Below are 16569 nucleotides of genomic sequence, written 5' to 3'. Positions count from 1 at the left end.
GTCATGTCTCTTTCTTCCTTTCTCTCTCTCTCTCTCTCTCTCTCTCTCTCTCTCTCTCTCTCTCTTTCTCTCTCTCTCTCTCTCTCCCTTTCTCGCGCTTTATCAAAGTTATTTCTCGATATTTCTTCAATAGAAAAAGTAATAAAATCCATTTGTAAAGTTATCAAAGAGAGAGACCAAGTATAGTATATAATACATAGTCAAACTTTGATAAGAAAAGAGAAGTAAAGTGAAGAGAACGGAAAAGATACTTCTCGGCGTTTCTCTCTGGCGAAGTGGCGACGGACGCCATATTGTTTCTAGATGCATCCGCCACAAGACACCCACTACTCTGTTGGTCTCGTGCACCGACTCTAGGCATCGACTTTATACCTATTAAGGTCTGGGATCGATAACACGTATGTATACATACACTCATAGATGATAGGTACACGTTGAGCGATTATTAAATGCTCTAATAAAGTACACCACTCTAAAGTTTCATTCAAAATTGTTTCTAAGTTTCGCGCATATATATACGTACGTACGTACCTACGTTAATATACATACGCTTTTATATGTATGTGTACGTATGTATCTAACCGAAGGTAAAAAGAATATTGTCACATTACCCCCTTCATCCCTGTGCGCGTGCTTATGTCACGATGCCAACTTCCGACTGAGTCCGCGATCGATCGTTGAGCTTTTCGTAGAATTCTATGTAAATTCGATTTAATTTTTTTCTTTTTCTTATTTTTATTTTAAATGCAAGATCTTCCATCGATTTCGTCGAAATATCACACGATGATTGTACATATCGTGAAACGCACAGTCATTAAAAGTATTAACAAACGGGGTTGATCAGATTCATTAGAACGGTGGTAGTTATAAGGATGTTTTCGTAATTTTTTTTCTTTCTTCCTTTCTTTTTTTTTTTTTAGTCGAACAATCGATAAAACCAGGTCGGGGCAATGCGTTTGTTATATACCTATTATGTACGTGATGTAAGATTCTTTAAGGTCAAGACTGAGAGAGCCTCGAGTACTCTACTCTCTCGCTCTATTTTTCTCTGTGTCTTTCTTCCGTGCGCGCTACGGGCATATCGAATACACTGCTCGAATAATAATGCGGCAAATCGATAAAGATGCGACAGGGAGTCGTTACTACTACTTACTACTACTGCTACTATTACTGATATTACTACTACTACTACTACTACTACTACTACTACTAAACCAACATTGCTATTATCACTACTACTACTATTTTACTCCTGAGAAATACCGAAAAAGACGATTAAAATTGAAAGAAAATGACTTTTGATCTCGTTTATTCTAATAAAGGAATCCATCTTTCTTTCATTATTCTTTCTTTCTTATTCTTCGTCTATAAGCAATACAAAGAGAATGTCATTGTTCTTCTAGAAAAAATAATAATGAGAATTTGAAGGTTCCCTAAGTTCGAAAGGAATTTATCGATGAAAGAAAAAAAGGGGAAAAGAAAAAGAAAAAAAAAAGAAAAAAGACATAGCCGACGAGTGTCGCTCTCGTCGATCGCTTTTAGAAATCGAGAGAAAGGAAGGAGAGAAAGAAGTGGGGGAAGAGAAAGAGAGATTTCAGTTTAGAACGTGCATTGATTGTCATCATTTGTCATAAACAAATAGATGTCGCCGGTGTCGTTGCACGACTTGCGGAACGATGAAAGGGTAAGTTAAACGATATCTATCTACGGATTCTATACTCAGTGTTACGTGATTAGGATATTACATACGTTCCTTCTCCTGAGATACATACATATGTGTATTTTGAGTCTCGACACGCGATTCAGATTCGAATCATTCGGACATTTATCGTCTCATACCCCCCACCTTTCTCTCTCGTTGGAACGAGAGAAGAATGTTTTATATCTGAACAGAGGAGCAAGCGAAAGATAGAAGAAAAAAAAAAAAAAAAGAAAAAAGAGAAAAAAAAGAAAAAGAATTCTTCGACATCACGTTGTTAACAATTTGCATCTCGTTGCTTTCACCGAATCGACATTTCACGAAACGATAATTATAGGGGAGGAAGAGAGAGAGAGAGAGAGAGAGAGAGAGAGAGAGAGAGAGAGAGAAGAGGAGTTTCGGTTTCTGTCGAAACTGAGTAGTTTCGAGTAGTCAGCGACCTAAAAGCTACTATACAACAGATCAAAGCAACACAGTTTCCCTATTACGACGGTATATCAGTGATAGTATAATAGTAGTTCCATGCTCTTTGCTGTGCCTACTGACTGACTAGCTAGCCAGTTGGCTGGTTGGCTGGCTGACTGGTTGGTTAGTTGGCTAGTTGGCTAACTGACTGACTGGACTGACTCGTTCGTTCGTTCGTTCGTTCGTTCGTACGTAAGTTCGTTGCTGACACTGACTGACACTGCACCGATATATTATGCAACGTTCGAACATAACCACGAACACACACCGACAAATAATACTACGTCAAAGTGATGATCGTGCGAATTGCGATCTTAATCAGGAAATTTTTCACTTAACCTATTAATACGTGATAACCCGATGTATCTAGGCAGCTAGGAAGGAAGGAGGAGAGTAGTAGTTGGTTTCTCTCGATTGATATTAGAAATATTATATGAACGATGCCTCAGTTGAAGGAAGAAGAGGAAGAGGAGAAAAAAGAGAGAGCAGAGATGGTTCTCAAAAAACCATTGACTGACTTGACTGGTAAGAGAAAAGATGATCGATGATGAAAGAGAACTACTGAAGAAGAATAAGTATTCCGAAAAAATTAACTGATCAAAATGATTCAAAGATGGAGAAGATACTAAATCAACGACACATTGACTGGCTAGTCAGTTGTGACTGGCTAGCCGTGGCTGCTTACCGAACAGAAATGAATGCGTCACACAGCCTATTTACAGAGAAGCGCACATTCGCAATAGTATTTATACACATATACATAACAGAGACACAGAGTAATCGAGGTGGAGATACAGATACACAGTGACATTTACGATGAGTCTTGTTGGTATTGACTGTTTATTCTGCGATACGTTAGCGTGAAACAGATTGACTTTAAGCAATCGTTAAGGACAGGAATTAGAGGAGAATTAGGTACGGCAAAGTGAAGTATCTATATATCGGGGAAAATTAGTGTGTATATGTATATGTATATGTGTATATATATATATATATATATATATATATATATCCCAAATATCTCGTAATAGCAGGATATTTTGAAATGTCGATACGTAAGATCTCTGTATAACTAAATATGTATGTATGTATGTTTCTATCGGCAAAGAGTAAATCAAAGAGAGAAAGAGTATCCATATAGGGATGATAATGCGAAATGCGTTACACGGGACATTGATTTACATTAGCACAAATTTCGTTCGGCATATTCGCATATTAACGTAGAACGCACTCTGCCCGACCAAATCAAATATTAGCTATCCCATCTGTGAATACAGGCCATGCTCACTATATCTCTCTTTCTCTTTCTCTCTCTCTCTCTCTCTCTCTCTCTCTCTCTCTCTCTCTCTCTCTCTCTCTCTCTCTCTCTCTCTCTCTCTCTCTCTCTCTCTCTAATTCCTCCCTGTCCCTGGAATTACACAGTACTTTCGAATATATACAGGGTGTCCTATACTCTTCGATTTAAACAAATAATCTAAAAAATTAATAATATAACGATCCAATTTTTTTCTTCCCTCCTTGTAATTTATTTGTTCTTTTTTACCAAATCTTTGCTTTATAAACAAATTTTATCATTTTAATTGATTTGAACTTTTCCTTATTATCAATAATTTCGATAATATTTATCTAGGTCGATTAAAGTGGGACATATTATATATATAAACACTCGCGCGCGCATACGACACACACACACACACACACAAACATTTATAAACGCGCGCGAAGAAAAGTATACACATTCAAACTACCCAATAAACATCGATATATGTACATGGAACGTATAACATACATGATCCCCTAATGCAAGATCCATTTTCGAATATTCCAACATTTTAATGTTTATAACGAAAGTGCGTCGGAAATTTAAATATCCAATATAATTTTATCCTTCGATAAAAACGGTTTCTCTCTCTCTCTTTATATCTCTTTCATATATATCTCTAAGATATATATATATATATATATATAAATAAATAAATGTAATATATGTTTTATGTATGTATGTATGTACGTATGTATGTATAAACATACCTGAACAAAGAAAGGAAAAATGCTTCGGTACCCGTCGATAGATAGGTGTATAGCCATTTTGTACGAACGCTAACCCTGCTGCTTTCTAGAGTTGCCAAGATGGTTCTTCCCCTATCCAACCCTTTTCCTAACCTCAGTCACCACCACCGGACATCGACGCTTTCCGAACCGAAGCACGAAACAAGACGAACGTCGAGACTCTCTCGTGCACTTGACTGCTACGCGCTCTCGGTGAGAGCGCCACGTGACGTTGTTCGACCCTAGTAGAGCTTTCGATATACATATACAAAAAGAAAAAAAAAAGTAGAGAAAAGCTGAGAGAGATATAGATAGAGACTTCCTACGAGAGAGAGGGCGAGAGGGAGAGAGAGAGAGAGAGACAGCAAAGAGTACACACGGCAATTGGCCACACCTTTTCGTGCCTGAACGCTCTTTTAGGCACGGGTATAATAATAATAAGTCGGCACTCTCCTTCTCTCGTCGGGAACGACAAACGGAAACACAACGGACGACGAAGGCGACGCGACGACGGATGCGAAACGAGCGTTGCTGCGAAATCTGCGGTATCGACTTTCGCTGAATGGACGACGAAAGCGTAGGTGGTAGTAGGTACTACTAGTGGTAATGGTGCTGGTGGTACTGATGGTGGTGGTGGTGGTGGTTTTCGACGTACAGATTGATAAGAATATGCATGTATGTATATGCATGTATATATGAAGATGCATGTGTATATATATATATATATATGTATGTATATATGTACAATATTTTTTTTTTATTATAAATTAAAGATCAATCGAATATATCGTTTGTTAAAATTGTAATAAAATAATAATACATTAAGATAAGTTTCATTGTATCATGCGTCAAATATCTTAGATGTATGCAATAAAATTACCGTCTTATGGTTACATTGGAAGTTCAATGATTCTTAATTTTTCTTATGGAACATACTGTAATTTTTTTTTTTTTTTTTTTTTTTTTTTTTTTTTATTAATCAGATATTTTAATCAATTATCAAAAAAAGAAACAAAATGGAAAAGTTATTAAATAAATATAACATTAAAGTTATTAATTAATAATACTTAGAAGACAATAACATGTTATTAAACGTGTAGTTATATATGTGACCAATTGTCATTTAAATATTTTCAGAAGTAAACATTTCGAAGAAGCCACGAGAAAAATAAAAAACATATGAAATAGTCTTACAATAAGTTTAGTTACTACCTCGTTACGGTGGTTAATTGAAAATAAAAACTTGAAAATTAATTTATAATAAAAAAACTAATTATAACTTATTTAATTCAATAAATGTTCGTAATATCCACTATCTTTTTATATGCACGAGCGACATTTTGTAATCATGCATCTTCATACAACATTTTGTAAAATTAGTATTAACTTTTTCTGTTGGATATCTCATTAATTATTAACTTTAATTTTATACAAGTTCAATAATTTTTTAAAGATAATTGGTTAAAACATCTAATTATTTAGAGAGAGAAAAAAGTACCGAACGTTTGACATAAAAAAAACTAAAAATCATTAAACTTTTGGTTTAACCTTCAAATGTAAAATTTTCAAATATTTGAAGGATGAAGAAATCATAAAACTTTTATTAATATATATATATATATATTTTTTTATTATTATTTCTAACAAAAAAAAAGACATTCAATTAATCTTTAATTTGCAATCAATCTATATATCGCTTGCGGTCGAAGACAGAAAAAGAAACTACTACTTACATTGTATAAAGGTGGATGCAATGGTCGATATTTAATGTTCATTATTGCTATACACAGATATACACATACTCTCCTTCTCTCTCTTCCTTTCTAATTTACACAATGGTTGCAAGTTTAAAAATATTCCAGAAAGAAGAAACCAAAAAGAAAAGAAGAAAGGGAAAAAAAGAAGATAGAAAAGGAAATAAAAAGAAACTAGCTTTTTACTCGACCAGATTTGAAAAAATCTTTTGAAAAATCTGGGCTATTATTAAATAAAGTTTTAAAATATATAATAGGCAATAAAAAATAAAAATAAAAATAAAAATAAAAATATATATATATATATGTATTCAGGTTCATTGTCAATAAAGCAAAATTATTGATGATTGATGAAAAGCTGTCATAGTTGAAAGATTAACAACCTTTATGGGTTAAATAAAAATAAAAATTCCTTTTTAGTAATATTGCTAAAGGTTAAGAATATTACTAAAAGTTACATCGTTGAAGTAATAAAAGTCTTACTTCCAGGTAGACAAGGAATTTCGAACAATTGAAAACAATAGTACGAGGTACAAGGGAGGGTTGTAAATAGGTATATATTGTCGACATAGTTTCAAGCACGGATATAATAATAAACAGCTTGTCACAGTGACGGTAGGCATCCGTTGTCGTTCCGATACTACCAATGGATATAAACGTATTGCCTGCAACGCTCTTAACGATGTACAATACAGACACATACACAAATACACACGGATCTAAACAACGAGACACGAAAGCAACAATGTCGGAAATCTTCGTAATATGTATTTTAATCCTTATCTGGAAGACCGATAAATATGATCATATATCCGATATATATACCAATATATCGTCGTTGAATTTTTTGTCGGCTTTATCAATGATCGAGTATTGAATTCTTATCAACAAATTATTGGTAACTTTGATAAAAAATAAATAAATAAAAATAAATTAATTAATCGATAAAAATAAATGAAATAAATAAATAAAAGTCAGATCCAGGAAACGGAAGAAGAAAGAAATAGACAATTGTAAGTTTCGAGGAATTGAGACGTCTTTCTCGTCATTAAATCATCTCTTATTTTATATGACCTTGGCCGTTATTTTTCTAACCTTCGATCTTATCTTACGTTTGTACGAAACGGTTTTTTAAAATCTTTTTTTTTTTTTTTTTTTTTTTTTTTTATAGAAATCTCTCGCAACGAATGTTCGAAATTTTAGCGGAATTATACAGGGTATGCTATATTGATTGGTCGATCTCTTTGAAAATGGATCAAAATATATTTTAGTCCAAATATAATACTGGATTTAAAAAAAAAAAAAATATGTACAAATGTTTTTTATACAATCAAATATTTAATTATGCTCTCTCTCTCTCTCTCTCTCTCTCTCTCTCTCTCTCTCTCTCTCTCTCTCTCTCTCTTTCTTTCTTTCTGATTTTTCTTTATTTTTAATCGAAATTTTCCAAAACAAAAAGAAAACAAAAAACATCTCTCTAACGGCATGAATCAAAAATAATATTATAGTGTACAAAATCGATAAGCAATTAGTCGAGGTACAGGACAGAACACTTTCTCTCTCTCTCTCTCTTCTTCTCTCACGTATATACACATATATATATTTTTGTTTATTTCTTACGTTTCACAGATCTCTCAGTATGTGACTTTAGTAGTAGTCTGTATTATTATGATGGCGTAACTTGACGAAAATACTTTCAATGAATGTGTGAATAAAGAAGGTTAAAAGAGAGAGAAAGAGAAATATGGAAATACGAGTGATGACGTTCCATAGAAAAAGAGAAAAAAATATATAAAAAAAAAAAAAAAAAAAAAGTGATCAAAAGGATCGATAAATACATTCCTCATCGAAAAATATCAAAAAGCTAGAGAGCGCGTCAAGGAGATTTCATGAGAATGAAATTTCGATAAGAAAGTATTCGTCGTCGATCTTGTTTTATCCTTTTGTATAGTCTCAATTGTTGCGTAGACAAAAAGATAAAATTCTGTAGTCTCGTTGAAAGAGAAAGAAAATTCATTATCTAAGAATCTCTCTCTCTCTCTCTCTCTCTCTCTCTCTCTCTCTCTCTCTCTTATTTCCCTCCTCCTCCCTCCTCTTTTTCCCCTCCCCCTCTCTTTTTTCCTTCCTCTCCTCTTACCGCTCTCTTTATCTGACACTTTTTTTCAAAGTATTTTTTTTATAACATTCAAGAACGAACGAACGAAATTGAACTTCTGCTCGGCAATGTACGGCCTTTCGAACACAAATTAAATTACATCGTACAGATAGCAGTCTTTCCTGTTTACTCAGCGTCACTGTCCCCGGTACAGAAAGCTACAAGTGGAATTATTTAAACGAGCTTGGGGAACACATCGTAATATGGATGAAAAGAGAGTGAAGAGAAAGAGAGAAAGAGAGAGAGAGAGAAATCGTACTCATACAATATTGTTGTATCACATTTAACGGCCGATGTTAACGAGTTGATTCGCGTGCATGTATCTTATTTTAACATCTTACTGAAATATCATCGAAACGCGTGAAAGTAATCAAAGGAGAGTTTATTAGAGAAAGTACAAAATTTAATAGATTACTCTGACCAATTTCTAAACAAAAACAAAAGTAAATGTCTAAACGTGATATTTCTATTTTCCCGCCTTTTTGTCGATTCTTTTTTTTCTGTTTGTTTTATTTTGTTTATCACTTACCGATCGAAGATCACGCGGGAAATTTCAAAATGCACATTATAAATCGTCGTCGAGAAAAAGCTAACTACGATTGCTGAGCTTTAGAAAATACACTTTCATTCGAGACATCACGAGAGAGATATAATGCTTGGAAAAAAAAAGAGAGAAAAGAGAGAAAGAGAGAAAATAGAAAAACAAAAAAAAACTAGTTACATACAGATCGCGCCATCTCTTGTTTAGACACGATAACGTACAAAAATGTTACAATTTTAAAGATATATTTACGATCGGTCACGCGCTAACTCATTCGTAACGTTTTCTATCGAGTGTTTGTTAACTACATAATATAGTTTCGTTATCGTATAACTTGATCGGCTTTATTTATTTCAACTTTGTTCTTTTTATTTTTCTCTTTTTTCTTTTTTTTTCTTTTCTTTTTTTTTAACGACAGAATTTTAAATAAGCGCAAAAAACAAAAGAATTATTGACTTGTTTTATATTTAACAATGTCACATTATACATGTATTTCAAAATTATTTGACTGTAACCGTTGATACATTTTAAGTATACGAATTTTGTCCGTTTTACTTAATTTTTCTTTTTATTTAAAAAAATAAACAAAAAATAAAAAAAAAATTAAATTGTATTTTGTAAAAACAATTATGTCATAATTGAATAAAATGCTTTTGATCGACTTAATACGCAGATATGCATACGCGTATCGGTTATATAAAGAAAATTGAAATTCAAAGAAATGATATTAAAAGAGATAAGATGAACGATAGAATGAAAAGTTAGAATTCGCGCATGCGCATTATGTATTCTTGTGCTGTTATCCCTGCCAATCGACATTGTTGTTTCGCCTTCTCTCCCTTCTGCTTTCAATGGCTCTCACAATGACATTCGCGTTAAGTTCGCGTAATATGACATCAATAATCGTTAAACGTGCCACTAACATACTAACTTCCGTTATACACGATGGGAATACATGAATCAAATTGATATAATACACTTCCGTATAATTTTGTTGATTTAAATTAAACCAAGTAATTATAATTTTTAAATTCATCAATTTACATCTATCTAATTTGCTTTTTTTCTCTCACTTTAAGGTATGTATTATCACAAAAAAAAAGAAAAGAGAAAAAAGAGAAGTATTTCCTAACTTCAAATTTTGATTGAAGTAATTTCGTTCTTTTGGAAAATTGGCAGAAGAAGAGTGAGGGAGGGAAAGAAATCAAGAAAGAAAAGGAATCTTTCAGAGAAACTCAATATACTCGATGTATCCATGCCACTCGGCCAAGCTCACATTTTCATTTTCTTCGGGACATTACGCAAAAATAGCCTGGAACACTTTGAAAGGGAGAATCTCTACTTTTTTTTTTTGTTCTTTTCTAGGCCAACTATGAATATATAAGTATAAATATAAGTGTGTATATGTGTGTGCGCGTATATATATATATATATATATATATATATATATATATATATATATATGAGAGAGAGAGTGGAATAAAGAGAAAAGTCTAGAGACTAATCATGGAAAAGCAAGAGGTAAAAAAGGAAAAAAAGAAAAAAAAAAAAGGAAAAGGTCTACCAATAACATTTGAAATTCGCGGCGAACGACCGCCATTTTGGTTACATACGAATGTCCGAGAAAAATAAGGAAACTGTCTTTAAGTTCCTTTCCTCTTCCCATCCAACCCCACCTCGTTCTACGTAAATCTTTTATATGATTCTTTGCAAAGATTTAAGGATCTACGCTTTCATTCCTACGTTTCTCTATTGTCCTGTCTATTTGACGAACGATACATATATGTATGTATATCATCGAGCTTACTACTATATCTTACCAATACTACGATTACTATATTACTTCCTAATACTAAATAAAGGAATGAATGAATCGAACGCGTTTAGAAGAGAGGAAGGACCAAGATAAAATGGTAGCTCACCCTCGCTCCGAGAAAGCGGGCCTCCAATAACTCCTGCTTCCTTGGGTCCAGGGTGGCCTGAAAGTGCTCCATCTTGACGCCAGCGCCTGCAACAACAGGTTATGGAACGAATTATATTTCGTTTTTTCCCCTCTTCTTCTTCTTCTTCTTCTTATTCTTCCTCTGCTTTCTTTTTCGTTCTTTTTTGATGGATGTTAGGGTGGCCCAAGATGGGTAGGAAGGTGACTATTTAACTCGAAGTGATTTTTTTTTTCAATGAGAGAGCGAACAAACGAAGAAGAAAGAATTCCAAAAAAGATAATGATTATTATAACCTTACCGAACTATCTCGATTATCAGAAAATTGTAATATAACTGAGTTCTCAGTAGTAGATACGATTCGGAGATACTTCTTTTTTTTATTTATTTATTTATTCTCTTTTTTTTTATTTTTTTTTTTTTTTTTTTAATTATCTATAGAGAAATTATCTAAAGGGGAGGAACAATCGTTCATATTTAACGATGTATAAGTGAGATAGTTGCATCGTCGACGAAAGTACGCCATCAAAATTACGTAACGCATTAAAAGAAACATATTACGTAGGAAATAAGTGTTTATATGGGCATGCTGAAATTGCAATTTTCAACAATACTTTGGAATAGTATTCTTACGCTCGTAAGTAATGAACGGAAAAAAAGAAAAAGAAAAAGAAGAAAAAAAAAAGAAAAAGAGGATTCCGAATTATTTTATATTTTTATCATCAATATATCCGACAAATTAAAATAGCATTTGTAAGATCGATTCGTATATTTCTGAACAAGGACAAACACTTATTAAGATATCTCGTTCCATAATAAACTATGTCGTGGGTAGTAAACAGTTCGATCATTATTATAATTAACTACTCTTCGATATATCACCCTTACCATTCATTATCTATTTCGATATTATATATATATAGTTAAATATTTTTTTTACTCGAAAAAAAATATTTTTCCAAATGAGTGTATTATATCGCCATAATCAAGTGATTTCAAATATAACTTCATTGAACTTTCTTCTCGAGATCAAATGAAGAATTGTAAATATTGTCAATAATAATAATAATGACAGATTAATAGAAATTACTAAACGCGCAAGATAAGATATATATACGTTAATTTATACGATTGAAAATATCAATGATATATATATTCCAGTAATGAAATTTATACAGATTAAATTTGAGGTTAGTTCAATCGTAAACATTCGTAATGGATTCTTCGATTACGTTCGGTTATCTTCGTAATGACCACATTTTCCAGAGAATGTGCGTCTCGCTATCGATAGAACGCGGCACGCGTATTCTATCAAGAAAAGATCTGGTCTAATTGTTACTACTTTCTACTTTCTAGTCAAGTTTCAGATTATATAAGATGGTAAATTATCTCTTGCATTAAAGAACATTTAAATAAATGTGTATGTGTGTATATATATAATTTCTCGTTTCATGAAAGATCTTCGATCGAATTAACGTTGTTATCCTTTGACAATGTTTATTATCGATATACTACATACTATTATCGTGAAGAAGATTATTATCGTGTGTTTATTAAACCGTACACACACACGCACGCACATATATATACATACATATCAAAGGAAACAAAATAAGAGAGTAGATATAATAAACGTTAAGAATTTTAAGGTTAAAAGAATAATAATGAGAGTCACTGATGCTTTCGGATCACCTTGCCCGACACGAGCAAAAGAGAATGAGAAACCACATACCGCGTGAATGGATCGAGCTGCAACGAAGCAGTGGTTCTCAACTTAAAAAAAACAACAAAATTAAATATAATTCCTCTATGAGGAAACATTACTTTCAAACTAATTTTTAAAAAATTTAATTTATAAATTACTTAATCGAATACTACATTCCTTTTATTGATTTTTATTTCAAATTTATTTATTTCTTTTAAATAATCTCTATAAGTTGTGACACACGAAACTCAAGTAATCTACTAACACGTTCGTTCTTTCTCTTCCTCTTTTTTTTTTTTCTTGAAATTATTTTTCCGACTTATTTCGTACGACAAATGATAAGCTTATATATATATACATATATATACATATATATATATATACATACACATATACATATACATAATCGTATGCTACTTCATAACCTTGGTTGAAATCATTCTGACGACAAATTGCAGGTTTAACATGTGCACATTGTAAAAGTGAAAAATGTTTGACTTTAAAATTCGAACAAATTTGAAATAATAAAAAAATCTAATTTATAACGATGATAGATGTAATTAAAATTAACCATTTGAAATGTAATCTTCGAACGATCAAATAATATCGGAGAAATTTCCGAATAAACATTAGATTCGATCGTTAATCGGAAATTTGTTACTATTTCATTCACCATATATCAAAATTCGATGTCCGTTAATATTGTAACGACACAACATATACAAAATTCAACGGATGAAATTCATATAAATATCATTCCCAGTGGAAACTAGCGAGTAAAACATATATATATGGTGTTATGCTTAAATATATATATATATATATATATATATATATATATAAAGAAATGTATCGCAATAATTCAAATTCAAATTTATCCTATTAAAGAGATTCAATTTCATCAAATTAGCCCCATGAGATCAAACAGCAACGTTCCAACAATGCCTGTCAATCGCGATTGCTTTATTAATTTCGTTCATGGCGTCGCTATCAAAATGAAAAAGATCAATTTAATATTTCTTTGTTTTTCTTTTTCCTTCCTTTTTTCTTTCTTTGTTTAAGTTTCTTATTTGTAAAGATTATTATCGACAAGTGGTTTCGCTTCGAATGCTCGTTGTCTCGAGTAAAATGAAGCTCTACGACCTAGCAAAGCTTTATAATCTATGTAAAACATTGAAAATAATAAGTCAATGAATAGAATAAAACGTTCGTATCGATCAACATGAAAAAATAATAAAGTGCTAAATAAGCTTTTCTCACTGGTAATTTCTATATTCCTTGCTAGCGATGGAGTCTTATCGCACGATTCAAATAGACTATTTCGACGAAATAAGTAGGAAGTAGGATTGTAGAGCGTGCCGCATCATCGATAACAATGGAATCCTCGTTAGTCGATTTATCGTGAAGAAGCGATAAACTCCAGCTCCACTCCTCCTATCCCACCTCATCCCTCACCCCGTTCACAACCACCACCACATTTACTATCAAAGTCATCGTCACAACCGACATTCAAGTTTGAGAAAATGAAATCTGCCTAATAGTTCTTCCAAATATGAAATTTATATACCGAATAAATAGAGTGTAGAATGAACATCGAGAAGAGGTACTATTATTATATTGGGAAAAAAAAAAAATCTAGGTCAATGTAAGATGGAAAAAAAGCCCTGTGAAACGACAATAACAAAAAAAGAAAGAAAAAGAAAAAAGGAAACTACGATTTCTTTAGCAGACTCAACAAAATCGTTACACACACACACACACACACACACACACACACACACACACACACACACACACCAAATTTGAATGCTTCTTCTCTAATACGAATGAATCAACGTGTTTTATTCTTTTTCTTATATGTATCACGTATATTATTATAAAACGTATAAGTCAATGATTATGTTTTGATTTTGAAATTTCTTATAGAAATGTATAAATATCATAAGTGTATTTAGCGCGCCCTGTGAATCGTAATATGGTACTAAGAGGATTAATAAGTAGCAGGAGACACGCGAGAATATATATATATATATATATATATATATATATATATATATATATATACATTTGAATATCGATTCCCATTGGTTCTCTTATTTGATTTAACGAACCAGTACCTATCGCTAGATTTCGCAACGCTTTCGTCTCCAATTAATTCGTTAAAAAATATCTTTCGAAATAGAAAGAATATATATATATATATGATTTTACGATTTAGTTCCCGAGGTCGGCAACAAGCTTTACCACCAGTTGTTCTCGAATGCGAATCGTACGTTGAATACGCACTCGTATCGAATGCATATATGTTAAGAAGGATGGGCATGCATGCATTGCGTTCTATATGTTATACACACACACACACAAACTTAAGAGACAAAGCCTTAGATATTATATATATAAGTACACATATGATCAAAAGTTCTGCGAGTAAATGCTGTTCTTTCAAGAATATTTATTCTTAAGTTTTATTATTAGATATAAATAACAATTAAAGTGATGATAATAATTATTTCAATAGATCTAATTTATTATTATTATTATTATTATTATTATTATTATTATTATTATTATTATTATTATTATTATTATTATTATATTATAATTATTATACATATAATAATAAATAATTATTATTATATATACTTATTATTAATGTCATTATCGTCAATAACTTATTTGTATACAAAAGAAAAGTGATAAAATATTTAAAAAATTTTTGGAAACTTCGTGTTTTTGTTTAGTAATACCACATACATACATACGTACACACACGTACGCACATCCAAATATATATGTACGAAATGTCAAATTACGTTTTTTAAGTCGTTTCTTAGTACTATCACATTGACGAGCAAGTATCGTAGAATGAGTCACGCTTGTCTCGTTCCCCGTTATTTTATTAATCGAGTCGACCGTACTCGAGTAGCTCGATCGCAAGTACAAGTTCTCTCTCTCTCTCTCTCTCTCTCTCTCTCTCTCTCTCTCTCTCTCTCTCTCTCTCTCTCTCTCTCTCTTTTTGTAATTTGATCAATTACGGATACCACAATAAAAAGAAACAAGAAAATGTACGCAAGTTAAATTCATCGTACAAGTTCGAGAAGAAACTAACCCACGTCTCTAAACGTTGAAATTTACAGAGGCGACATCTGAAATAAAGTCGATGTATATATATACTTCGGAAAAAAAAATGGCGCAGATAAAAGGAAAAAAAAAAAAAAAGAAACATACACACACGTATGATTTACGACAAGCGTGGGAACGAGAAATTGACGAGATAGAGAAATTTGGAGGATGCATCATATTTTAGATGTCTTATTAGAATATAATCTCGACTTGCAATTAATATAACGGAAAAGAAAAGAAAGGAAAGAAAAGGAAGGGAAAGGAAAGATAAATAGATAGATGGATGGATAGATGGATAGAAGAGACAGTTAATTAACGGTCGGTGCCATCGGATTTACACGTTTAACGAGAGATCGACAGTTCTGTTTGAATCTAAAAATAATTTAATGATTACCCTTCCCCCTATCCCCCTCTCCTCCTCCTCCTGCCCTGCCCTGCCCATTTAAGTTTCACGCTACTTTCGCGTACGGTCTTGAATCATTCCACGCGTATGTAGCTATCTATTTAAAGTATCACTTTGTCGCAGAAGGATCGTTTATACTCTCGAATAAAACTAGCTAAAACCAAAGAGGCAACGATATATATCATGATTTTACCTCTTTAGATTCATTTTCATACATTTTTGTGTAATACTTTCAAACTGAAATATTCGAGATTCTCGGACGAGAAATAAAATTTTCTATATATATATATATATATATATATATATATATATATATATATATATGTGTGTAGATGTAAAATATCAATGATGACAACGTATCACATTCCTTCTTTAAAAAGCTACGTGAGAAAATCTACCAATAGGAAGAGTAGGAGAAGGAAGAGGAGGAGGAGGAGAGGAGGAGGAGAGGAGGTGGAGGAGGAGGAGAGGAGGTGGAGGAGGAGGAAGAGGAGGAGGAACACACAATGTAAAAGCAAGGCGCCGGAGCAAGAAATTTTACGCATGACTTGACGCCATCGTTCGACAGCCTTCTCCTCTTTCTCGTCCTTTCTCCTTCGCAAATTCAACGAGACGATTTTCATTGATTCCGGGAAATAAGAAAAAAAAAAGAAAAGAGAGAGAAAAATATTTATCGAAATTTTCAACAAGGAAAAGAAAAAGAAAAAATGTCACTTAACATATTATGTACGAATG

At 32.4% G+C, this 16569-nt stretch overlaps 1 protein-coding gene across 13 annotated transcripts in view; it reads right to left on the bottom strand.

The window, feature by feature from the left end:
* Positions 1 to 16569, bottom strand: part of LOC124952884 (serine/threonine-protein kinase tousled-like 2) — a 55383-nt gene that overhangs the window by 28453 nt on the left and 10361 nt on the right. For 11 of the 13 annotated variants that reach the window (XM_047503456.1, XM_047503445.1, XM_047503455.1 and 8 more), the window contains one exon: positions 10586 to 10671. The exons of 1 other annotated variant lie outside the window; for it this stretch is intronic. In XM_047503456.1, coding sequence (XP_047359412.1) covers positions 10586 to 10671 — 86 coding nt within the window. Of the gene's footprint in view, positions 1 to 4195; positions 4493 to 10585; positions 10672 to 16569 lie in introns of those variants that run through there. One more of the 13 variants, XM_047503457.1, reaches the window with a different exon arrangement.

Source organism: Vespa velutina, chromosome 11 (genome assembly GCF_912470025.1).
Source record: "Vespa velutina chromosome 11, iVesVel2.1, whole genome shotgun sequence".
NCBI lineage: Eukaryota > Metazoa > Arthropoda > Insecta > Hymenoptera > Vespidae > Vespa > Vespa velutina.
Note: the sequence above shows the minus strand (reverse complement) of the source record. Positions and strands in the feature narration are given on the sequence as shown.